The sequence below is a fragment of the Gallus gallus genome, chromosome Z (assembly GCF_016699485.2).
Source record: "Gallus gallus isolate bGalGal1 chromosome Z, bGalGal1.mat.broiler.GRCg7b, whole genome shotgun sequence".
In the NCBI taxonomy this organism is placed as follows: Eukaryota; Metazoa; Chordata; class Aves; order Galliformes; family Phasianidae; genus Gallus; species Gallus gallus.
In genome coordinates this window covers 41,251,887-41,276,980 of record NC_052572.1, presented here as the reverse complement: position 1 = coordinate 41,276,980, position 25,094 = coordinate 41,251,887, and the positions used below count along the sequence as shown (strand labels likewise).

Sequence of the window (25,094 nt, the reverse complement as noted above, 5' to 3'; positions counted from 1 at the left end):
CAAATAAACACCTATGTTAAGTGGTTAGATGCAGGAGCTGCAAAAAAGTTGTGCATTTGTTGAAATGTGATATACTTAGTGGTATCTCATTGAATAAGTGAAACATTTCAACTTTTTTTTTTCCCTTATAGAGCACTTGTCAGGTAGTGAATTTCTAAGGCAGAAAAAATCACAACATGAAAGCCTAAAAACCTGTGTTTCTTTCCTGGTTCTGTGACAGGTTATTCACGTGAAGTGTGTGTATCCTTTATGATGCCTTGGTTTCCCCACCTGTAAAAAGGAGAGGCATCTTAGTAAAGATGTAGATTGTTCCCCTCACTCATCTGTCCTAAATGGAAACAATTTTGTTAAAACACCCAGTTCAAACACCAGTTCTTTAACCACCATATTGGGTTATTGCCTAGTTACAGGCTAAATAATCTTTAGAACTATCTAGTTTTGTTCAGGTGAACTGTTGTACAGATTGCTTTAAATATAAACCCAGAGGCTGACTGAACTGAATTTTTGATAATTTATTTTCATACTATCTTAGGTTTTATTTCCATTTTTAATAAGCTTGGACTATCAATTCATCTCATTTGTTGTTGTTCTGATGTATAAATTAAATGCCAATAGCACAAAAGGTTATGATGTAGTGTTTTACTGAGTAGAAGAAAAGCAGTGTGAAATTTATTTATATTGAATAGAAAAATTGCATTGGAGATTCAGGTGATTCACTTAAGCTCTTAATAGACCTCTAGAAAGATGCAATGATTAATCCTTTTAATTTTAAAGCCGCAACCAAGATAAGTTGGAGCGTGCCTTAAGAAAGAAGTCTTCAAAATTAATAGGCAAGCATTTATACAAGTACCCAGTGATCTATCTCAATAAGAATATTCTTTTGTATTAGTTGTGTGTGAGCTGATTATTAGGAAAAATGCATTGAAAACCTTCTTAGTACTTCATCTGAATATAAAATTGCTTATGAAATATTTAGCAGTACTTAGTGCTTTTAAGCAGAAAGTGTTTTATGTCCCAAGGGAGAGTAGTAAAGCTGCATCTGGAAAGTGCCGATAGTTTTGCTTGGTGTTTCGTCTATCCTAGGAAGGTGAGATGATCAGAAAGTTACTTGATAACCTTGCTCTAATTCACACGAAGGTGACAGTTCCATTTTTCTTGGAGGCCATAAGTTAAAGACATAGACTGCTATGCAGACAGTGTTATCAGTCATAGCATGTATGTGGAAACTTATCATAGTTGTAGGCCAAAAAAAATCGTTTTTTGTCATTTCTAGTATGTACAGTGCAATTGCTCACAATGCTTTTCAGTAAAATGTGTTTAGTAAAATACAAGGTTTCCACTCAGATTTTTAGGCTGTGATCTGTTTTTTTGTGGTTTTTTTTGCTTTATTATTATTTTTTTTTAATAGCAGCTGCTATTTCTGTAGCAATGTATGATAGTGCTATAATTATTTGATGTTTGTACAGGTAATTAGTGTAATTTTTTTATCATAGAGCTGACTTGTTATGGCACACTTGATAATGAGTTGTGTATGATTGGCTAATTAGTTCTGAGTGTTACAGATGTGTTTTTATCTCTCAGTTGTCTTACATGCAATCAAAAAATCAATTTCAGGTGAAATGTCCTTTTCCTGAGGTCATTTTCAGTTTATGCCAGAATAGCAACAGGGCAGTCTGAATGTTGTGTTCAGGGTAGAGCTTTTAACATAATTTATTCAACTTCTTGTTCATTTTAGCCCTACAACATACGTTTTGGATGAAGATGAGCCTCGCTTCCTTGAAGAAGTTGATTATAGTGCAGAGAGTAATGATGATCAAGATGCTGAATTAGCTGATAATGTGGGTGATTATGAGGCCAACAATCAAGAAGATGGGCTCTCGGACTCAGATTCAACAAGGATACTCCTTTCCTGAACCGTCTTTGCAGCTGGTAGTAAGAAATGAGGAATCTGGGGTTCTCGTAGTCACATACTTCCTCACTCATGTCTACTAAGGGGATAAGCTTAAGGAACCACAGTAACTGGGTCCTTTCAAGCTCAAGGACAATAAATATTTCTGATTTCTCATAAATTGGCACTTGTTTTATTTAAGGAATTCTGTGTTTTCTCTGAGCATGAACTAGATAAGTTTCCTTACTGGTTCATTTTCTACTGAGTAGCATTGCATGGCGTTTTGTGTCCTTAAAGCCTATCATCAAAGAAATGGATTATAATTTGTGGTGTGTCAGGATACAGAAATGAATTCTTTGTGGCACGGTTGCTTCCTGAAAAATTCATCTGTACAGATTTTTTTAAATTATGTTTGTATGTGTGTGTATATGCGCGTGTGTATACTGAGGTGAAAAGGTTATTTTTCAACATTATGTTAATACAGATACTTGATTGTGTGTGCAATAATGTAGTGCCTGCTCTGAAACCATTTGATAATTACCAAATTAAAAATGAAAAAGTGATGTATGAATTGTTGCTCTTGTTTCTTGCTTCTGAGGATTGTATGATGTTACCCCAGTAGTAGCTGAAACTATCTGTTTGTAGTACAAGAGCTCTGCACTGCAACCAATTCAGCCTGTATTCACAAGAATTGTGTGCTTGTTTAAAAGTATTTTCCCTTAAAATACCCATGGTTTAATATGAGAAGATTTTTTTCGAAAGTGTACATGACTACAAGAAGTGATTAGATGTGTACATTGTATATGTGTTTAGGTACCCAGCTGCTTGTTTTCTCTTGTTCAGGATGCACGTAGTTAAAGAATTCAACTTACTGCCAGGTACATTAATGCATATATCCAATTTAAATGCTAAAAGAGGGAAGGTCCAATTTTGTTGAAACATCTTTTAATTGGTCTGAATTCAGTGTTAACCCTCCTCTGAGAAGGAGATTGGAAAGAAGCTCAGGAGGCTACATAGTCCAGCCTGAAAAATTGTGCTATGATTTTGTGTTCTTCATGTTTAAAGCCAAGCTGTCAGACATGAAGTTTTCAGTTTTTTGTCTTCTCCTGTCATCTGCCAGCTCCTGTTGTCTCCTATCACTGCTTAGTATAAAATCTAATGCAGAAATGAAGTTGCACACTTTTATTTACAGAAGTCGCATATTTTGCAATGAAAAATACTTTTCCAAAAGATTTTCACTGGGTGTGACCTCATTGCAGCATTCATTTTCTGTTGCATGTGCAGAGGCTTAAAGAACATGAAGAATAACACTCGTAAATTGCAGAAGGGTTTAATTGATGAGAACATTGTTTGCAGTTACTGTTGCAAATGGAACTGTATATTCTGAAGGGGAAGGATGCCATTGGCAGAAGGATTAAAATAAATCAGGGAATTAACTATACTGACTCACTAATGCTAGGAGACTGTTTTTCACCAGGATTTGCCATTTCAAATGGAGCACTGGTTAGAGATGTCTGTATCATTCTAATTCTGAAACTGGGGAAGGGTTTCTGACCCTCTGGTGATACGCTGCTGTATTTTTTTTTTTAAGATTTACGTTTATGTTAATAATCACACAATGTGGAGGTGTGAGGCTATAATGAAGTTGGATTCTTATCCCCACATATATTTCTGTCTAGTGAAAATGGTAATTCCTTCTGTTCTTAGGACTATGTACTGTGAATAAGAAAGTTTATTTAGTAACCTGTTGCAGAGGTATTCCCTGCACTGAAGGTGCAGGGGAATTACCTGCCAAGAAGGAGGACTGACCTTACCACAAAGTTTGAAATGTCTTTAAATTAACCCAGTGAAAGCAGTGCAGAATGCTTTTATTACAGTGCTGCTTTACCAGGTCTCTGCATGAATAGATTCTCATCCTTATGGATTCATACATCAGTAACTTCGGTAAATAATTTTGGCTTAACTTTTGGAAGGTGCAGGATGCCAAGTGTTAGTTAACCCAACTGTGCGTTTTTTTTTCCTTGGTTCTCTTATGAATTTGTATTAATCCTGGAACATCTTTTGCACACTACAGGCAAGACTAGAAATATGCTAGATCCAATTAGAAATAATGCTGGTTCAGTAGTTAAAAAAAAAAAAACAAAAAACCAACAAATATGGTATTTTCATCCAAAGTAAATATACATATATGTACTCATGCCTTGTACAGCTTCTAAACAGTGCAAAAAAATAAGTTACGAATGACTTACGTAATGACTCAGGATAACAGGCACTTTTTAAAAATATTGTTTTTCTATACATTAGATTCTAAAGTAGTTAAAAATTAGATTTCTATATTCGATTAGATGTCAGGCTGTCAGTTGTGCGTCTGAACTACTTCAGTGCAGTTCCAGTGCAAGAGTGAAACTTTATCCTTACCTTGCATGTTGTGGAAAGTGCGAAGGCCACATGTGTGGCATGCTTTTCTGCACCTTGTTTGAGGGTACGTTGTTCTGAAAGGCCCAGCCTCCGTTCGAGCCCACCGGGATGCAGGTTCATGGGTGGAGCTGCCACAGTCCTACATACTTCACCTATTTATCCCTTCTCTATCACTTGTTGCCACCATTAACAACACTGTTGTTGGCATTCACACTCCAGTATCCCATTAGTAGTTTGGTGAGAAGTTTGACAGCTTAGCTGAAACTGGAATAGCTGAAGCATGAGCACATGCTGCCCTATTGCAAAGGCATTCACCCCCAATAAATGGTCAGAACAGGAGCAAGGAATGGCAACTCCATATCTGCCACAGATCAGTCTATCACAGCCTGACCTAGAGAACTCAATGTCTTTGTTTTATGTATTGGCACTTCAATATATTTTTGGTTTTAAATGATGCTCTTTTACTATAAGCGTGACTGATTCTCTACAAGAAAAGGAGTAATGTCTTTTTCCTGTAACAATGACAAATAAGGTTAAAAACAATAATTAGATATATGTTATATACTGTCTGTCTTCTAAGTAATTGCTGGATGATGAATTCCTTTATTCCCTTTCCAGGTATCATTTAAATTGCAGCTAAAATTTGATATTGTCTTCACTGGTTACATCACTTGGTGTAATGTAACTACAACCAAAACTGCAGTTAGTGCCAAAGTCTTCTCTGGTTGTTTTTGGAGGTGGATTGCTTTATCAGGGAGAACTGATTTTATTCTCGAATAAGGCTGCAGTAGCAGTAGTAACAGTTCCCAAAATGCAAGAATTCCAGGTTTCAGAGAGTTTCCATTGTAATGCTGTGATAGATATACTTGTTGCAGTGTTATTATGCATGCCTCAAGTAACAGTACTTATTAATAAAAGTATATAATAAAGAATGAATTACAATCACTTTGCTTTCCTACACCTTTTATTGGTTATAAATTCAAAGGCTTTCTTGTGATAGCATTTGGTAATATGGGCCTACCTATAGGAAATGGTTATGTGCTTAGCATTTCAAAAAGGATATTGTTTTTGTTCTCTGTCAAAGTCAATACACTGCAGGCTTAAAGTACTGTTTGCACATTAATAGATTGAATTGTAACTCTTAAAAAATAATGAACTTCTAAAGATTGTGGATGAATCACAGTGAAGGACATCACAGTGCACAAAGAAAAAGGGGTTTTGGTGAGAGTCTTTCTGTCCTACACAGCAAACAGACTTTTAATCTGATCTAAGAAAAGCCCTGTTTTATTCTTCAGTAAGTCATCCCATTAGATTCCTCCTCAGTCTGAAACTGAGCACTAGCTCACTTTTGCTATTTGCTGTAGCAATCTTTGTATTTCAGATTTATTGGTTTTTAAGGAAAAATTTAATATGGGAAGCTGGTCTTTTGGTTGCATGGAGCAGTGCGGAAGGAGCGGTTACTAGCAGTCATCAGAGTCATTTTCTCAAATACTCATGCAGTTTACAAAGCTACGTCTGTCCTCCTTGATTGAATTAAAAACTTCATTCACAAGCTCTGCCATCCAAACTTGCAGAGTTTAGTAGAGTCATTGAAACTCTGAAATTAGTCTTCTTTGTGTCTTTCTTTGAAATAATTTTTATTTCTTCTTAGGTCATCAGGACGTAAAGCATTTGTTTTATGACCTTGCATGCTATTTGCTGAAGCCAGCTATTTGTTACTCACTTTGAAGAAATTTCTTCAAAATATGAACTACTAAACAGCTATCAAAGGGTACACTATCTTAAATTATGTATAGCTTGGCTGTTCTCAATAGTATTGTACGGACAATTTGTTTAATTGCTGTTAAGTAGTTCATAAAACATATCCCATTAATTCTTTTGTTATACAAGATGTTAGGTGCAATTCTTTTTCATCTTTTTTTTTTTTTTCTCCCCAGTAAGAGAGCATACTATCAGTCTAGCTTCTGAAGCAGTTCAGAAAGAATTGTCTGAAAATTGCAAGTTTAGCGAAAAGGAAACCATGCACCATAGAATTTGTTAAGCCAAATTAAGTAGTTACCAAATGCCAACCAGCTGCATCTTTTTGCTGCCCATGTAGATTTCTTACCATGAAAGGTTTGTGCTTTGTGCATGCCCTTTTTTCTTGGAATGGGGTTATTTAGCACATGTCATTTTTCATGGTAGGTTGGAATAACGCATACTTCAGTGAGCAGTACCAAATAGCACTATTATAAAGAACCAGACTACTGTAGTACTTCCATGCATTAAATATTCCATACATGAAATGTTCCTGTTAACATGGAGCGGGAAGATCAGCTTGAAATGACTTAGAAGAGGAGCTGTTCTGCACTGTCCATCCAAACTTAGCAAGGTAAAACATTAACTGTGCAAAGGTATCTGCACAGCTTAGTAGAAGAAACTTTTATTGCAAACTCTAACCAACATTTTCTCTTACTCAGTTTAAAAAAAAAATAATTTAAAAATAAAAAAAAATTGCTTGTTGTGTACTTCGAGAACTCATCTACGACTCAAATTATTTTTCAGCATGAAAGAGGAAAATTGAGTCTAAAGATGATGTAATACTATTGTAGATGTCTTCATTCAGCTTAACCTGCATAAGGCCTCACAATTTAAGGTGCGTTCTGGGCAGATTAGAAATGCTGAGAATAATGAGGTTTGCTCCAGAATGTGGAGGTCTGTAGCCCAGGAGTGTTCTATTCAGAGAATTATATTTATGGAACAACAGCCTTGCTTTCCCTCAAACTTTCAAATGAAACGAAAGTGATTTGCCTTCCAGGGAGCTGGGAAAGGTGAAGCACATGCAGCAGATGTTTTACAGCTTGCAGTCTTCTTACAGAATCACAGAATTGTAGAGGTTGGAAGGAATGTCGGGAGAACACCTAGTCCAATCCCCTGCTAAAGAAGGTCCCCTGCAGTAGGGTGCACAGGGAAGTATCCAGGCAGATTTAAAATGTCTCCTGAAAGTGAGACTCCACAACCTCTCACAACTTCTTTGTGTAGCTGTCATCGTTGAAGTTCTTTCTCATGTTTATATGGAACTTCTTGTGTTCCATTTTGTGCATATTGCCCTTTTTTCTGTAGCTGGGCACCACCAAAAGGAGCCTAGTCTCATGCTCTTGACACCTACCTTTTAGTTGTTTGTAAGCACTGATAAGATCTCCCCCCTCACTCTTTTCTTCTTCAGGTTGAACAGCCCCAGGTCTCTCAGCCTTTCCTCATGAGAGAGATGCTCCAGGCTCCCCACTGACTCTGTGGTCCTTCTCTGGATGTTCTCTAGAATATTTGTGTCTACCTAGAACTGGGGAGCTCAGAATTGGACGTGTTACTCCAGACGTGGCCTCACTAGGGCAGAGTAGAGGTGGAGGAGAACCTCCCTTGACCTTATGTTTAACTCTACCATCTGAAACAGCTCCAAAAGGCTACTGGCTTTTTCAGTTGAACTGCTTTGCAGAGGAAGTCCTTCATCACTTAAATGGCTGCTTTCTGCTCTCCTTAACAGATGCCCACTCCCTGGAAACATTCAAAGCCAGACTGACAGGGCTTTGAGCAACCTGGTCTAGCTGCAAGTATCTGTTCATTGCAGGGGAGTTGGACTATGTATCTGTTAATGGTCCCTTCCTACTCAAATGATTCTGTGATTCACTCAGTGTTTGGGGGTTAGATGAGAACTATTGTCTTTTCTGGCTAATTATCTAAGTCAACATAAACAACTCTTAGTTAGCAGCATTGCTTTCAAGATTGCTTCATCCGCAAATGAATATGAACCTATTTCAGCATAAGATGAGAAGTACAAGGTAAGGAAGACAGATAATCTTTAATATTTTGTATAATGTTGGTTCAACTGCGCCGTATTTACATAACTCTCACAAACGATACAAGCAGCTTGGCTAACCCCCAGACTAAAATGCCTCAGTCATACGTTTTGTGAAGGCAAGCTGGAAAAAGGTGTCCTGTGCAAACCCTGAGCCAACAGTCTGCCTTAATACTTGGCTTTGATTCAGCATCCCACTTAATTTAACTTACTGCATTACCCTGCCAAATGGAAAGTCCAAAACTGAATCAGATTGTATTCCAAAATAACATATGCCCTTTTTTTTATTTTTGTCCTGTTAAGACTGTTACGAAATTTGCAGATGCTGTGCAACAGTCATCTTGCTGTTGTATAATCACAAAATGGAGCCACAAATTTGATTTACACATATCTAGTACTTGCTCACAAGTACACAGATTCAACTTCACCCCGTCTCGTCATGCTGGTCCTTAAGCTTAAGTGATAACTCAGTAACATTTCCATCTTCTTTTTGGTTTGACCTCACCGTTGACAAAATCTTTCTCTTATCAATCATTCTGGGTAGGATTGTTTGAAAACTCTTCTTATCAAATGCAAGCCTTGATTGTGTTTCAGAACAAAAGAAAGTGCCCCAAAGTATCTGTTTAAAAGCAGTAGTTCATTAGTCAGTATGCCAGGTACTCATTCCTTTTGTCCAAAACCCCAGCATACAGAAAAGAAAGTCACTGTATTTCAAAGCTGTTTTTCACTTCTTTGTTACAGGAATGAGTGAATTCAGGAAGACACTAAGTATAGAAATCCCTTTATGCTAACTACCTGGATCCACGTTTCAGTAGGGAAGGTAGACCTACAGCAAATGTGATTTGCTGTAACCCGGTGGCTCCTGGTCAGTTACATCAGTAAGGAAGTTGAGTACCTTGTTGTTCTCCCTGTACTGAGGCACAAGTACTCTCGTTGACAGCAGAGGAAGTTTTCAGCTAAATATCATTTACTTGGTTATATCTGCTTGGAAGTTTTGCGGTCAAGTTTTCTCTCTGTCTTTGAGCTGTGCTCTGCAGCAGAAGAAAGCAGAGGGGAGAATAAATTGTGATTTTCCCATCTTAAAGGCCATGCAGGGTGGTACTGAACAGTCACTACGCTTGTCTGACTCACCAACCAGGACAAAATGGCTCTGGGTTCATGTTGGCAGTGACCAAAAAAAAAAAAAAAAAGAGAGAGTGATGGACTTGATCTTTGTACGTCCCTTCCAAATGAACTATTCAAAAATGTACTGAGAAGAGTGGTCCTAAAATATCTTACAGTCACTTGTTGACTCACTTGTCAGAACAAAATGAAGCTTCCTGGCAACAGAGCCACCAGCGCACAGAAGCAGGATCCTTGGGCATGTGTATGTGTCTGAGAGTAGAAGGCTCAGGGGTCCAAAATAACTGCAGAATTTAGGCTTGCATGTTCTATTTCTCATTCTCTCTTCAGTGTTCATACAGATTTTTAACTATCATTAGCCACATCATTAATGTTTCAAGCTGAGAAAACAGTTTTCTTCTAGAAAAAGGAGTCAAAGCATTCCTTGTAACTTGAAATTGTCACATTAAAGCCAGTATCCATCCACAATCTTATCACTGTTAAATTTGAGTGATTTATCGCAAGGATTTATGGTCACTCTTAGCAGGTGCCAGTGTAAAGGGAACAATATAAATGAAGTAATCCAATAAAGGTTTTAAAGCATTAGTCAAATCTGAAGTTGGAAAGAATGTGCCTGAGACTCCAGCCTTATGTGCAGGAAGGCTCACGTGCTGATTGAACTTTAGTGTTTGCAGGAAGAGACATTTAAGCCAAATGTATCTGCTGGAGGCTAAGTAACTGATTAAGTTTAGAGAGAAGTTTTCTCTTTCCCAAGTGAAAGGCTCTGTATGTCTCTCAGTGCTAAGAGTTTAGAAGAGTTAAGAAGAGTTAAGAAGAGAAAATTATGTAGTATTGCAAATTGAAGAGAGAGCAAAAAGAGGTCTCAATTTTCTTAAAAGTACTTATTTTTGGCGAAGGAAGGAAAGAAGGAGGGAAAGAAGGAGGGAAGGAGGAGGAAGAAAAAAAATGAAGGAGGGGTGGGTCAGCTCAGTTACAACAAATTCATGTTATTTCTGAAGTCACTAAAGCACTGAATTTATAACATTAAGGTTTGCAAATGCACTCGTTTTTAAAGCAAATTAAACTCTGATATTCTCTTGATAAGAAATACTCTTTTATTTGTCCTGACAGAAAAAGCACCACCATTTCTTATAGAAGGCCACCTGCCTCTACAGCTGCAGATAGAACTAACCCAAGCTCACTCCTTTTCAGTGATGTCCTTCAAAGCTTCATTCATAATGTAGGTCTATACTGTGGAAGAAATGTACCATTTTCCATCTGAAGGTTTGTAAATTGATAAAAACAGCTATATTACACCATGTGAGGATATAAAATATTCATTGCTTTACTGAAAGCTTCTGAGGACGGTAGTACACCTAGAATGCATTGCCAGATACCATTATGTTTGTAAAATATTTGCATCCCCACATGACATCAGTTAGTAGAAAAATCCCTTGAGAAAACTTATAAGGAGGTGAAAAAGCAGTCCACGTGACATTCAGCTGAGAGTAACATTTCAAAGCTGCAAGACTCTTCTGAAGAGAAGAGGTATCTGATTTTTATGTAGAGTTCCAGTTTATGATTTAGTTTTCACCACCCACTTCTGGCTGTTGATTAATATCCAACAGGAGAGGAAATTGAGCAGTAGAATGTTGCACAGAATAGTTGTGGAAGTGCTGGAGGAGGAAAGCTCCTTGTTTGTGGTCAGGAGATTTTCCAGGCAGCCCTGTAAGTGACAGCTGAGGGTCACACTGATACCGTCTGTCCCTGGTGACTGCTGTATTTGCAGGTGTGCCTGTAGTGATGGGGCACACTTGGACCTAATGAAGTGGCAAATTCACTAGGTATTGACAATGAAATACTACCGGGAATCACTACAATAATGTTTTCTTGTCCCTTTGAACACTAACAGATATAGGGCATCAACTACCTCTCTAGGAAGGTTGTGCCATTTGTTTGACCACCTTCATGGTACAGAAGTGTTTCCTAACATCCAGTCTGGGCCTCCCTTTCCACAGCTTTATGCTGTTCCCACATCCTGCCATCAGTTCCTTGGAGCAGAGCCCGGCACCTCCTTCTGCTTCCCCTCCTCGGGGAGCTGCAGAGAGCCATGCAGTCACCTCTTGGCCTTCTCAACACCGGACAGCCCAGGTGTCCTCAGCCTCTTCTCACAGGACATGTCTCCCAGCTTTGTTACCAGATGTGTTGCTCTCCTCTGGATGCTTTTTATTTTGTAGAGTCCAGAGCTGCATGCAGTATTGAAGGTGAGGCTTCAGACACCCTAGAAGTTGTGGGAGAATCTCTTTCAATCAGCAGGCTATTTGTTCAGTCAAAAGAGCCCCTTCTGACTGACTAGCTGTGCTGTGTTTAATGCACCTCAAAATGCAGTTTGCCCTCCTGACTGCTGGCTGATGCCGATGCCACAAGCACCCCCAGGTCCCTTTCTGCAGGGATGCTCTGCAGGGATGCTCTCGTCTTCCAATCTGTTCTTTTTTTCCAGCATTAGCATGTTATACATATACCCAATATGTTTCTATATACTGGCACAGTTTCCAGCTTAACACATTTCCTTCCTCACAGAATGGAAAAGATGTAGGAGTTGTGCTACTGGACCACGGTAAGGATTTGTAATCTCATGTCTGTCATGAACCAGCTTTGACAGCTGTCAGAGACATACAAAGAGCAGTTTATTGCCTAATGTAGTTAGAACAACATTACCCTTAGCAATCACTTATTGTTCAAAACTATTGAAAACTGCTGAATCATGAATTAACTTCTCAAATTGCTAATTACTTTTCATGCTTGACTCTGAAAAGTCTCATTTGCAAGTTATAGTGTATCTAATAGTTGCTGTATAATGCTTGATCTCACTGTTTGTCTTTGCATGCCTACACTGCAGAGAGGAAGTCAACACTGATTACAAGGAAGGCATCCTTCAATCTTCTGTTTTTGTTGCTGAAGCAAGTACATGGCACTTCTTCATTCCACTTTGCTGTAAAATGTCATCCTAAGTTTAGGCTCATCCTCATATGTTTGTCTGAAAGGTACCTGAATCACCAGCTCCGGTTCAGCTGTGGCCACTGGAGATTGTACCAGAGCCATGCACTGTTCCCACAAATTCCCTGACGCTGTAGGCTGTAGAATAAAATTTTTCTTCAACTGTGAAGCCTTCTCCTGGTCATACATACATATTATGGTCTTTATGCTGGTTCTCGACAGTTTATCTGCTTTGACTTTCACCTCCTTGTCCATGCTATTGTTCTCTTTCCCTTGCAACTTACTCTGTTCAGGAGGGAAATGCAGATGCTTCAGAGAACACCCTCAATTCTAAAAAAATATATATATAGGGAGAGATTTATGTGCAGATTTTTTAATTTAAGTGAATCTTAAAAATATCACTGAATGTAATTTTCCATTTCAAAGCATACTTGTTCAAGATTCCAACAGACATTACGAAATACAAGTTGACAACAGAAGCAATAAAAATGCTTATCTCAAGCTTATTTTGAAAGCTGAAAAGCGCATGAAAACTACATGGACATGGAAATATGATATAATTAGGTGGGACTCCTCTCTCTGTCAACTATGGGAGTTGTGAGGGAAATAAAGAGTAGCCAGAAGTTTAAACAAAATAAAGTTTCAGTTACTGCCAGCCTAAAGATCTAGGGTTTTTTTCCTATTGCTGCCTCTGAACTGCTAAGTGGAGCTAAACCTGGTCTCTCACTCCAGGTCTCACTGGCTGGTGGTGAGTGTCAGTTTTAGACTGCCTGGCGTGAGACCACGCAGTGCCAACACTCTCTGGTGAGAGCTTGTTTTAAAGACATGGAGTGAATATTGAATGCTTCTGATTTTTTGATAGGGCATTGGCCATTTGCAGTTATTTTTTACCTTAAATTCACAGTGCCTGGGGACTGAGCAAATAAAACAGAGGAGGGAAAAAAAACAACCACTCTTTTACTTAAATAATTTTGGAAATATGAATTAATTTAAAGTTTGGTAAACAGAAAAACAATGATGACCATCACTGTATTTTAAAAATTCTGATTCTAAGAATCCTTTGAGGAACTTGAGGATTTCAGTTTTAGAATGCTTTGGATGGTATGAAGCTAATAAGGCAGGAGATCCTGTACAGAACGTGATGAATGAAACGAGCATGTCAAATAGTTGCTCACTGAGGGCACAGTCTCCTCCACACAATGAATGACGCAGACCAACCAACCAACCAATCAAAAAAAAAATAAAAAAAAAATTATACATGAAGATTTCATCATCATTTATTCATTTATAAATATATGGAGGCTGAATTACGTTTGTACAGATAACTTCTGAAGTTCTTGAGTGCAGTTTATTACCTGATGAATGCGAATTTCTGTGAAGCATCAAGTGAGGTCCTACACTGCACTCAGCAGCCAATAAATTCTGTTTCAGTCTCACTGTCCTCACATTATTCCATCACACTACATGTATTGTAAAAAGAACAGAAAAATATGACAAGAACCTTCTCATCTTTGTTTTAACATGCGGAGCAGGGAGATGTTTTGACAGGGTAACTGCAAGATATTATTAGTTTATTTACATAATAAAAAAGGCTCAAAGTTCCCTAAAATATCCACATACAATAATTCAAACATCTGCTTTTATCTTCTGCTTATTTCCAAATGAAAGCATGCAAAATAATTATGTTTAAAGCAGAACAAAAAGTAATACCTTGCCGAAAGCAAACTTACCTTCGATGTTAAATCCCTCACTTGTTCTGAACATGAATTGCTTTTATTTTAAAGGTCTTTATGTGGGCTGGTATTCATACTCTTGTTTGCTTTTTATGTCAAAACAGATAACAGTGTATTATCTGCTATTGGGTCTTTCTTTCCATACACCATGAAAGACATAAAGTATCAGAAAGCAGGAGGAGGATTGCAAGCCTGAATTGTGTTTTTGTTGGTTGGGATAATAATTGAGGTTATAAAAGATCAAGTGTCTCTTGAGTGTCACAGATAAGAATGAAGGTTATTCAGGATCTCGTTAGCCTAAAAATGGACCAGAGAGAGATTTAAATGAGGGATGTTTGTCATGTGATCATGCACAATGAAATTCTTATTATTCACCTAGCTTCTCCCTACTGAAAGCCCAAAAAAGACCAGAGAAATACAGACAATTTTAAAATATGAAACACAGGTTTTTGGTGATTTTGTGTGTCAAAGAACTCAGGTCAGTATCTTTTGTAAAAGACAAGAAAATTCTGCCTTTGACTTTTCCCAGCTTTGCAAAGCATACAGCATCCTGCAAATGGTGTTCTAAATGGAAGCAGAATAAGCCATTTCCCTCAGATTTAGGTCCTGGACAGGGCATTTTTAGTAATGTTTAAGAAACACTTCTTCATTTACAAGATCTTCTGCGGCATAATGGATTATAATATAAACCACTCAGCATGGAAGGTGGGAATTGAAGAAATGCCATTTTTTTAAGTGCTCCGCCTGATTTTCTCAAGGTAGACATTCCCCCTAACTGTTACAGAGCTATGGGATCAGTCAGACTAGTGCAACACCGAGGACATTCTTGGAGGTTCAGCAAGCACGGTGTCTGAGATTATTACAAACTTATGTTGCGCGACAATGCAAAAGAAGAAAGGAAATGGGTTAATACCTAAGGCAATTAGTTTCCTGCTTAAAAAAAAAAAAAAAAAAAAATCTAAATTTGGGAATATTTGTGGTCCAGAGTGGGGACTTGCATTTTGCAGAGAGGTTGTGCTTCTTTTTATTTTTTATTTTTTACACTATAGAGAATAGAATAGTTTAGTCATTTCTTTAGTAAATAATATATTTTCCTGTTCTTCTGCTAGTACCAACATCATTGAAAAAGATTTTTATGTTGATGTGATTCTTAAGAGTTTCAGTTCTATTCAATAGTAATTCTTTTTCTGTCTGGTGTAGGCTTGTGTGAACAAACAGCTGATATGTACTGGACTGCTGAACAGTTGCAAGGTGGGATTTGCACTGCTTTGTGAAGCAGCCATATCTCACAGCATTTTGGCTCATCTTCCACTGGACAGATGGAAAAGGAGAAGGGGAAGGGGAAGGGGAAAGGGAAAGGGATGCTGCTGCCAGCACAGTTGAGGTTGGGGTGCCCAGGGAAGTGCTGAGCCACATGGTTGTAATGTCTTCTGCCAAGGAGAGCAAGTACAGCAGCGTAGAGAATGAAGGTCCCTGTGATGTGCAGCGAAAGCACATGACCTGGTGCCAATGGCTGGCCCTGACCTCAGGAGAGAAGTCTTCTCCTATGCTCTTGTTGTCTGTCTGCACGTTCAGGACTGTCTCAATGAGCAGGTGGCTTGCCTTTGTCCACTGACCAGGAAAGCTATAACCATAATTGATTCTTGGCAAGTGAGGAGGGCAGTTCTGCAGTTAATTAAGGAGCTGCTCAGTACAAATGTGCAGAGCTGCTCAGCATGAGATGTGCTGTGGCACATCTTCAAGTGATTTCAGCCATGTTTCAGACAGAAGGGTAAGAGTATTTGGGAGATCTGTGATGCTCAGAGGCTGGCACAGGAGAATCATTTGGGCTATGCCTGAGCCTCCTGGATTGGGAACTGAGAGTAAGTGGGGGTTTCCCCAACATTGTCATGCAGGTGGTGGGAGACATTTCTACCCAGGAAGCCCAAAAAGAAGGTCTCCAAGAGCTGTGCATGAATATTCAGGCTTCATTGGATGTCTCTGAGAGGGGGATGACCAAAGTAAGCCATAATTTATTCTGCTGCTGCTCCTCACCTTTAAGCCGCTTGTTCCTCAGCCCATTCCAGAACCCCAGATTTCTGTTCCAATGTGCACAAAGCTCAGGGAAATGCACAGCTGAGGCAGGAATGCTGATATGCTGAACTACCTCTTTCTCAACAGCTCCTGTGGCCAAGGCTGCTGCTGTATGTGGTGCCACCTCAGTACATGGCCATGCTGATTCTGCTCTCCCATTGACTCTGAGCCCTGGCTGAGAGAAAGGACATAACAGCAAGGCATAAGATAGAAGTGATCAATCTCCATTTCCTCAGATCTTACTTTCGGGGTGGGAGCAGAAAATTCCTCAGTGAGCTCTGTTGAACATCTGCATCCTCATCCAGCAGGGACATCAGAGGTGCATGTGGCAGGGCACAGAGTGGCTTGGTATCTCACCTAGCACTTCTTTTACCCCACAGGCCCACCACTGTCTCCCCAGACCTTGCTGGTGAGCCCATAAGTGAGTAGCAGGCCTTGGGGAAGAAAGTTTTTCTGGAGCAAGGCACTGGCAGAGATGCTTTGGAGGTTGGTGCCGTGAGCCCCAAGAGGAAGTAGCATGTTCAAGTATGTCAGCACCTACCTCATCCTTGGAGACATTGTTCTTATCCTTGGCTGGCAGTGCTGTGGACAAAGCTGACGGCTTCTCATTGCCTGCCAGGGCAGCACTGAGCTGCTTCCCTCCTGCGAGAAGCCACTGCTCTTGCTGCAGTGATCCTACTTTTCCTCTCTCTCACTCAGGTGGTGACAGCAGCCATGGCCAAGCCACTGCCTTGCTGCTGGATGCAGAGCCTCCACAGCAAGATCCACAGAGTTGTGGGAGCCATGTGAGCCACTGAGATCCCCCTGTTGCTGCAGTACCTCGAAGATAAAGTGCTGGTGGGGAGGGAGAGGCAAGGAAGGAGTGTGAAAGCTCAGCTTCACAGCCTGATAGAGATGAAGCACTGCCTGTTACCCAGTTCTTGTTCAGCTGCCATTTCCCTTCCAGGGAGCCAGCACTGTGGTCTGGGGGCTGTTCCCCTGGTGATCCATTTATCTCAGGACACAGATATGGTCCTTTGCATCCCCTAGGACAGCAGGCCTTGGAGCAGCTCAGTGCCCCTGCTGGGATGGTATCTGTGGGGTGGGATGAGGACTTGTGGAGTGAGTGCAGGTCCCAGCTTGGCAGTGCTAAGTGCCCAGGCCAGGCCAGGTTTACAACAGCTTTTCTTCTGTTACTTGATCTCTTTTTCTTCCTACTGCTCTCTGGGGAAAGAAGAGTGTTTCTCGGCCTCTGCAGAATGGGAGTGCTGTCTGCTAAAGGCACAGCATTGTTGGGAGGCACAGTGCAGGGAGGAGCTCACCTACCTAGAGGAGACCCCACTCCCACAGATGCCACAGCAGGAAGGAACGGCCTCATACGTTGCTCTGAAGCAGCCATGTGTCTTGGCACTGCCTCTTCTTCTTTGCCCTGAGCCCAAAGGAGTGTCTTAGGAGAAGACTGGGAGGAGGCTTTAAAGAGAGAAATGTTAGGGTGAAGTGGGAGAGGGACCTTTCAGACTGCTCTCCCAGGCAGGCTGCAGTGACTTGGGAACATGGGAAGAGGCAAAAGGCAAGGGAAAGTTTGCTTCTCCTTCTCCAGTAGTTCCTGAGTGCTGAGTCACTGGAGACCATAGAAGATGAAGCCTGGATCAAAGGCCTGAGCTGTAGGCTGAGCCAGCAGTCAGGCAGCTCCCTCAGACTCTCTGAGGAGAAGGTGGATTCCTCCTAGCTCTCCCCTAAAGCACAGTGTGGGACACCCAGCTGGGTTGTCGGGCTGCGAGCAGACCTCAGCGTGCATGAGCTGCCTGTACTATTTCCCTCGCTCTGGGCCCTGAAGGCCCTTTTCCTGTGCACTGTTTAGGGCTGGCTAAAGCTTGGCCCTGCAGCTGTTCTCAGCTGCTCCCTGGGAGCTTGGGTCTGCTCCCCCTGGCCCTCTCCTGGCAGGTTAGGCTATTGCACATCTCAGATTCTTCCTTCCCCTTCCCATCCAGTTATTCTTGTACAAGGAATGCGCTGGGATCTTGTAAGGAAGTCTTCCCTGTTCAAGAGAAGCAGCTGCAACATCTGGAGGAAGCAAACATGGAGGAGCTGACTGAGGCCTAAGTGAGTTCTACTCTTCTCCAGCTTCTGTGAGTGTCTCCAGTTTATCCCTGGGGGAGAAGGCTTCTCCTGGCCCTGCTCCAGGCCTTTTTGGTCTCTTTCCTGCCACTGTTTCCCCCTGGCCATGAATGACCTGGCCACGTCAAAGGGTTTGGGCCTGCACCAACTGACCTTTACTCTTTTGTGCAGAGAATGATTTCTCTTCTCAGCATGCTGCTGAGATCAACTTCCACCTGGTCTTGGACATGCTCACCATGTTTATTTCCAAGCTATGCAATGGCTGGAATGCAAGGGTTTCCTGACATGAGTTGGCTAAGTCTCTCAGGTTTAACTCTTTGGTTTTCCTCCATCTTATTTTCACAGCAGTTCCTGCCAGGGGGGTCCTGGGGCATCCCAGGGTGCTGGTTGCCATTAAGCAAGTATCTCAAGACACTTCTCCCCCCACAGATGGAGCTGGACAGCTTGAGAGCTCATGCCACGCACAGCACTCACATGTTCACCCACAGAAGCTTGGCACTGCACACCTCCAAGGAACAGCTGCTTCCCCACCTGGAGGGAAACGCTGTGCGCTGCTCTACAGCTGCAACTACCAGGTGAGAGCTTGGACTGCGCCAAGACATCTGAGTGCTCAGCTTCAGCCCCCTCATGGTGGGGACTGCTGAGATGAGATTTCTCTTTTCTTAGACTCCCCAGAGAACATTCTTTCCCCAGATGGAGATCCAAGCCCTTCCCTTTGTATTCCTCCCTCATGTTCCCCTCACGGCCCTTGGCCTTTCCTGCAATTTAAAGAATATTTTTCTCTCTTTGCCCTCAAGACTTGCAAAACAAGCTCACACTGGTACAAAGCACCACCCACCTCAGCTGGGCTGCCCAAACTGTGAGTGACTATGGCAGCTTTAATCCCTCCTTGAAGTGTAAGTTGATTGAGATACTGATTTCATGGAGAAAGTACTCCAGGAAGCTATGCTAAGGCACATGGAAGACAGGGAGGTGATGTGAGAGAACCAACATGGCTCCATGAAGGGCAAATCCTGCTTGACCAACCCAGTGGCCTTTTATGATGGTTTAATAAGGGTTAAAAAAGGGAGACCCACTGACATCATCTATCTGGACTTCAGTAAGGCCTTTGACACAGTATCCCACAACATCCCCCCCTCCAAACTGTAAAGATAGCTCAGGGACACGATTTAGTGGACGGCTGTTAGAGTTAGGATAGTGTGGTTAGGTTGCAGTTGGACTTGAAGGTCTTGAAGGTCTTCCAACCTGAGCGATTCTATGATTCCATATGGATTTGATGGGTGGACTGCTCAATGGATGAAGAATTGGCTGTAGGATTGAGTCCAGAGAGTGGTGGTCAATGGCTCCATATCTGGATGGAGATCAGTGATGAGTGGATTTCCACACAGGAAGTAAGCTGAGGTGATACAGCTCCCCCAACAGAGATGAGCTGGAACTGGAAGATCAAAAAGGGACGCCTTGTGATCTGTGAATGGTTTTTGTCCTTCCCTCTGAGTGGAAAACGGTAACAGAACAGCAAACAGTCCTCTGGAAAATGCAGTTCTTCTTTTCTGGGACAGGTACCCAGAACTATCCATGATCCACAGAACTGCAGCATTGACTCTTTAACTCCCAGTGCAGTACGTGATGTTATGATGTGGAATACCAATAACAAAAAGTCATAAAACCATGACAGGAGTGGATGATCATCTTTCTGCATATGTATGGAAAAGACATCCGTCAGGACATAAGAGACTTTTTTCCACGTGACTTGGACTTTTCCTTTGCAGTGTACTGGCTACTGCAGTACACCTTGTGCCGTTTGCCTCTGTGAACTAAAGAAGCATAGCCTGAATGCAGATCTAGGGCTTGGACAGAGCGGTAGGGGTGAAATTTAGGCTTAGACCTTGATGACACGTCAAGGGAGCAGGCATTGGTCATGTGATGAATGTCCATAATTAGATCCCTGTAGGTGGCAGCAAGTCATTCTTTCCTACTTCTCTCAGGAGCCAAGTATCCACAACATCCCTCACAGCTGTGCGTTGTCCATGCAGCAGAGCACATTCATGCCCTTCTTGAGCCAGGCAGTGCTCATTCTTGCCTGCTGTCATGGGGAAGTTATGACCTCTGCATTGCTGCCTTTCTTACCATGGTCAGAGTAGTAGCTTGCCTCATTTAGGTGACCCAAGGATGAAGCAGCTCCTTTTTCTACACAAAAGAGAAGGTCCATTGCTGAAGAAGAGTGAGGTGAGGGCACTGCAGGAACTTATGGGTGAACACTATTCCCTTGCAAGAACATAGAGATTATGTACAGAAGACTGGGAAGAAACAGATTTTTGGCTTTCAGCTCTGACAGAGAAGTTAAAGAGAGTTGGAAACAACAACCCCGAGCCCAGCCCCTACACTCAAAGTCTGTGAAGTCCTTCATGGAGATACTGGACAAAAATGCCAGCCTTAAAGAGAACTCCTTAAGACCAATGTAGTGTTAAGAAACAGGGATACTTTTATTGCGGTGCACAGGGGATCACTCCACCTGAGAATGCATACTTGGCACAAAAGTTCTTGGATTTATATGCGTTACTTGTGTTACATATGTAAAGATTTTCCCTGGACAATAAATACATATTCAGTATTTCCCCAAAATCATTAATGTATGAAACCACCTCCATGTGCACTCAGTGTTTTTGTGGTGGTGTTCTTGGGACCTCTTATGGTTGTATCAGTGTATCCTTTAGTTGAACTCTGGTCTTTCTACCTTATTAGGGGTGGAAAGCTCGTTTGTAGGATGCTTTGCTGACTACAGCCCCAGAGGACTAGTGGTTACCTGTTCTTCTCTTTGGAGCAGCCTTATGGAGTGGTCTTGCTATGCAGACAGGAACCTTCTGCAAACAATCTATCTCCTGTTATGTAAAACAGTCACATTGCTCCACAACAATGGTATGTTCACTGGCAGAGGCTTTGTGTCTGCTTTTTAATTAATGCTTCAAGGCAAGGGAATTGGGTGCCCTTTGCAAACATCTATGGACCTTACCAGGACACCATGCTGGGGAGTGTGAGCATTAGCATTTTGGGAGGGCCAGGACAGTTTGCTGCTCTGGGTGGGAAGGCTGTCCCAGGCATGAGACCTGCAGACAGTGACAGTGCACCAGGCAGGATGGGGAATGGGCTGGTGGGCAAAGCTCTTGTTTAGCAGGTGGCTCTTTGTCTAGTTTCTCCTTAGATCCTCAGTGCTGTCTCAAAAGCAGTGTCTGTGCAGCCCAGGGAGGTGGTGCAGAGCTTGCTTCTGCAACTCCTTGCAGGCCTCCTAGCACAGGTCAGCAAGACACTGGGGGAGGAGGTGCTGCTTTTCCCCCTTGACCCTTGCAGAAGGCCCTCCTCCAAGGAGCAGGAGTAAGAAAACCAGCTGTGCAGGTAAGGGCAGGGGCGAGGTCTGAGGTCACAAGTCCAGAGTGTTTCTTTCTTTGCTGCTCTGTGCTTTTTGCTGCACTTTACAATTGAGTCCCTTATAAAGCTTTAAAAACAAGTCTATCAAGTTTTGATACATAGAGCCTTCCCCTTCAGCTCCCCAAGAGTGTCCCTGCTGTAGGTCAGGGCTGGAAGCCAGGGCTGAGGTACAGTACTCCGATGTTTGCCTCTTTTCCCTGTACTTTAGATGATGTCCTGGAAAGAGCAGTCGAAGCAGCAGTAAGTGAGGATCCTCCTGGTTGGATTAAGGTGAAGCTGGAACTCAAGTTCCAAAAACAATTATCTCTGTACTGCGATTACCTTAAAAGTATTGGTACACTTACAATTCTGTCTGTCTAAGCTGCTGCTGCTAAAAAATGCATCATTACAAGAGATCTAAGTAAGTAAGTCTTTAATTTCTTAACAACTAAAGGTGGGGCTCCAACACTTCAAGACCATGGTGATGTGAGTAGAGTAGATAAAGAGGAGGAAGAATGAGGAGAGGAAGGAACAGCGAAAGAGAGTGAGAAAGGATAAGGAGAAAGGAAAGGTTAAAAAAAAAAAAGAAATTGTATTCTGGCAATCATATCACTTGCGACTATGCTAATCACTGCAAGTAGGAAAGTACATAAAACCATTATTTCAGTACTTACAAGCAATTTCCCCCCACCCTATGAGTCTTAAAAACCTTACTGAGGAATCAGTCCAGGATTCAAGAGATAACTGTGACAGTTGCATAGCTGGAAACAACTCCTCTTTTTGTGATTTCTCATATTAGTGCAGGCTTCTACATCATGGCTTAAACATCACATAATTAACTTCAGTTGCATTGATTTGTACATTAGACATGGAAAATAAAGAAGAAAAAGAACAAACAAGCACTCTTTCAGAAAAGAAATTTTTCCCAGTATCCAACCTGAACTTACCCTGTCCAGGTGGGAGTTGGCATCTTCTCCCAGGCAACTAAGTGATAGAATGAGAGGTAGTGGCCTTAAGTTGTGCCTCAGCAGGTTCAGGTTTGATATTAGGAAAAATTTCTTTAACCTAGCCTCCATGCAGTAAATAACCAAGTGTATCCAGCCATCTTGAAACTTGTTAAGTCACTGCTCTGTCTATGTTCTGTTAAATATTTGTATTGTATCTATTGTCCTATCCTCTATGCAGTAAATAATCTAGTGTATACAGACATCCTGGATCCTGTTAAGTCACTGTTAAATTACTTCAAAACATCTCTGTTATGTCAAAGAATATGTTCTAACTTGTCTCGTATGAGTGCAATATCGTGTAGTTTATTTCCATCCGCAATGTCTCCAAGCAAGTGGAAGAAAAGAAAGTTATCAGAAGTAGTCAGCACGGATTCACCAAGGGGAAAGCATGCTTGACTGACCTGGTGGCCTTCTGAGATGTCATGGCTGGCCGGGTAGAAGTGATGTTGTGTACCTTTAATTCACCAAGGCTTTTGACACTGTCTCCCACAATATCCTTGTAATGAAGCATAGGAAATGTGAGATAGGTGAGTAGACAGTGAGATGAATTGAGAACTGACTGACTGGCAGAGCTCAAGGGTTGTGATCACTGGCACAGTCTAGTTGGCAGAGCTCCTTTCAGAACTCCCCTTCATCAGCTCTTCCATTTCTTCTCAGCTGGCAGCAAAGTGCCTCCACAGAAGCAACTGAACTGCATTGGTGTAAGACCTCAAGTGGTGACAGGGCAGCCACAGATAAGAAAAGCTTTTCAGCAAGGCAGGCAGGATGGTGAGGAGGTGGAAGTGAACTCTGGGAAAAGGACAGGCTGGCATACAAAGAGCCTGCCCTAGGAGGAAGCACTGTGATCACAGGCCCAAAATTGCGTGGGAAGTTGATCCAGCCCAGAATCTGCTGGCAGTAAGGCTGGGCATAAGCAACTCAGGAGATTCCTGGAGGATATCGAAGATGGCATTTTGACACAGAGAGTTAACGAGCTGACTAGGACTGGTGTCTTACTCACAGAGAAGAGGGAGCTGCTAGGGGGTAGGAATGCTGTGGATAGCCATATTTGCAATGACCAAGAGATGAAGCAGGACAACTAGGTGAACCCCAGCACAAGACCACAAGAGAACTGATTTCATGTAGCTGAGGACCTGCTTGGACTGTCCTGGAGGACAAGAGTACTATGAGTCCATCTTGAATGTTCAGGGACGATGTTCTCAGAGCCCAGGAACGTATCAGTTTGGTGGGCAGGGAGTCATAGAATCATAGAATGGTTTGGGATAGAAGGGACCTTTAAGATCATCTAGTTCCAACTGCCTGCTACAGGCAGGGACACTTCTCTCTAGACCAGGTTGCTCACAGCCCCATTCAGCCTGGCCTTGAATGCTTCCAGGGACAGGGCATCTACAACCTCACTGGACAACCTGTTCCAGTGCCTCATCACCCTCATAGCAAAGTATTTCTTCCTAATAACTTGTCTAAATCTACCCTATTCCAGTTTAAAGCCATTTCCCCTCATCCTGTCTCTTCCTGCCCTTATAAATAGTCCCTCCCCAGCTTTCCTGTAGGCCCCTTTTAGGTACTGAAAGGCCGCTATAAAGTCCCCATGAATCTTTCTCTTCTTCAGGCTGAACAGACCCAGCTTTCTCAGCCTATCCCTGTAGGGGAGATGATTCAGCCCTCTGCTCATCTTTGTGGCCCTATTCTGTCACCAACAGCTTGATGTCTTTCTTGTGTTGGGAGCGTCAGAACTGGACGTGGTACACCAGGTAGGGTGTCACAAGAGCAGAGGGGCAGAATCACTTCCCTTGGCCTGCTGGGCACACTTCTCCTGATGCAACCCAGGATATGGTTGGTCTTCTGGGCTGCAAGCACACACTGGTGGCTCATGTTGAGACTGACATGTCTCATGTCATCAACTGACATCCCCAAATCTTTCTCCTTAGGACTATTCTCAAGCCATTCTCCACCCAGCCAGTCAAGCAGAGCCAGGCAGGAGGTCATCAGGGATGAACAGGAACCCTCAATTTAGGAGTTCAAACACCAGGAAGAAGTGCAGGGAGGGTAGGGGAGAAACAGGGTGCCCAGGAGGCAGAGACGTGGCCTGTAGGTGCAGGAATGGAGCCAGGAAAGCCCAAGCTCAGTTGGGGGTGGAACTAGCCAGGAGGTCTTCTTTAAATACATTGTCAGAATGAGGTAGGCAACCAAGGGAAACATTGTCAAGCAGCCAGTAGGTCGTGGGATGTGATAATGACAATAGAAGTTATTGTTATTATGAGAGTTTCCCCAGTGAGAGGATTGCTAAGAAAGGTGTTCTGTTGAGTGAAGGGACATATGTTTACATGTCAAGGCCTTTGACATAGTCCCCCACCACAGCCTTATCTCTATATTGGAGACATATGGATTTGAAGGGTGGACCACTCGGTGGTTAAGGAATTGGTTGAGAGGTTGCAGCCAGAGGGTTCTGGTCAATGGCTTTATGTCCAGGTAGAGGCTAGTAACAAGTGGTGTCCCTCAGGTGTCTGTCTTGGATCCAGTATTCTTTAATATTCTCCTCAGTGACA

At 42.0% G+C, this 25,094-nt stretch overlaps 1 protein-coding gene and 1 non-coding gene across 48 annotated transcripts in view; both read left to right on the top strand.

Moving 5' to 3' along the window:
• AGTPBP1 (ATP/GTP binding protein 1) overlaps positions 1-5,251 on the top strand; it is a 70,937-nt gene extending 65,686 nt beyond the window's left edge. For 46 of the 47 annotated variants that reach the window (NM_001398327.1, XM_046905450.1, XM_046905462.1 and 43 more), the window contains one exon: positions 1,736-5,251. In NM_001398327.1, the coding sequence (NP_001385256.1) occupies positions 1,736-1,913 (178 nt within the window). In that variant the 3' untranslated portion in view covers positions 1,914-5,251. The remainder of the gene's footprint in view (positions 1-1,735) is intronic. The other variant, XM_040655620.2, reaches the window with a different exon arrangement.
• A 12,311-nt stretch (positions 5,252-17,562) lies between these two features.
• MIR7439 (microRNA 7439) lies at positions 17,563-17,636 on the top strand. The gene has a single exon (NR_105607.1). It is a non-coding gene; the product is annotated as a microRNA 7439 (primary transcript).
• Positions 17,637-25,094: the final 7,458 nt, after the last annotated feature.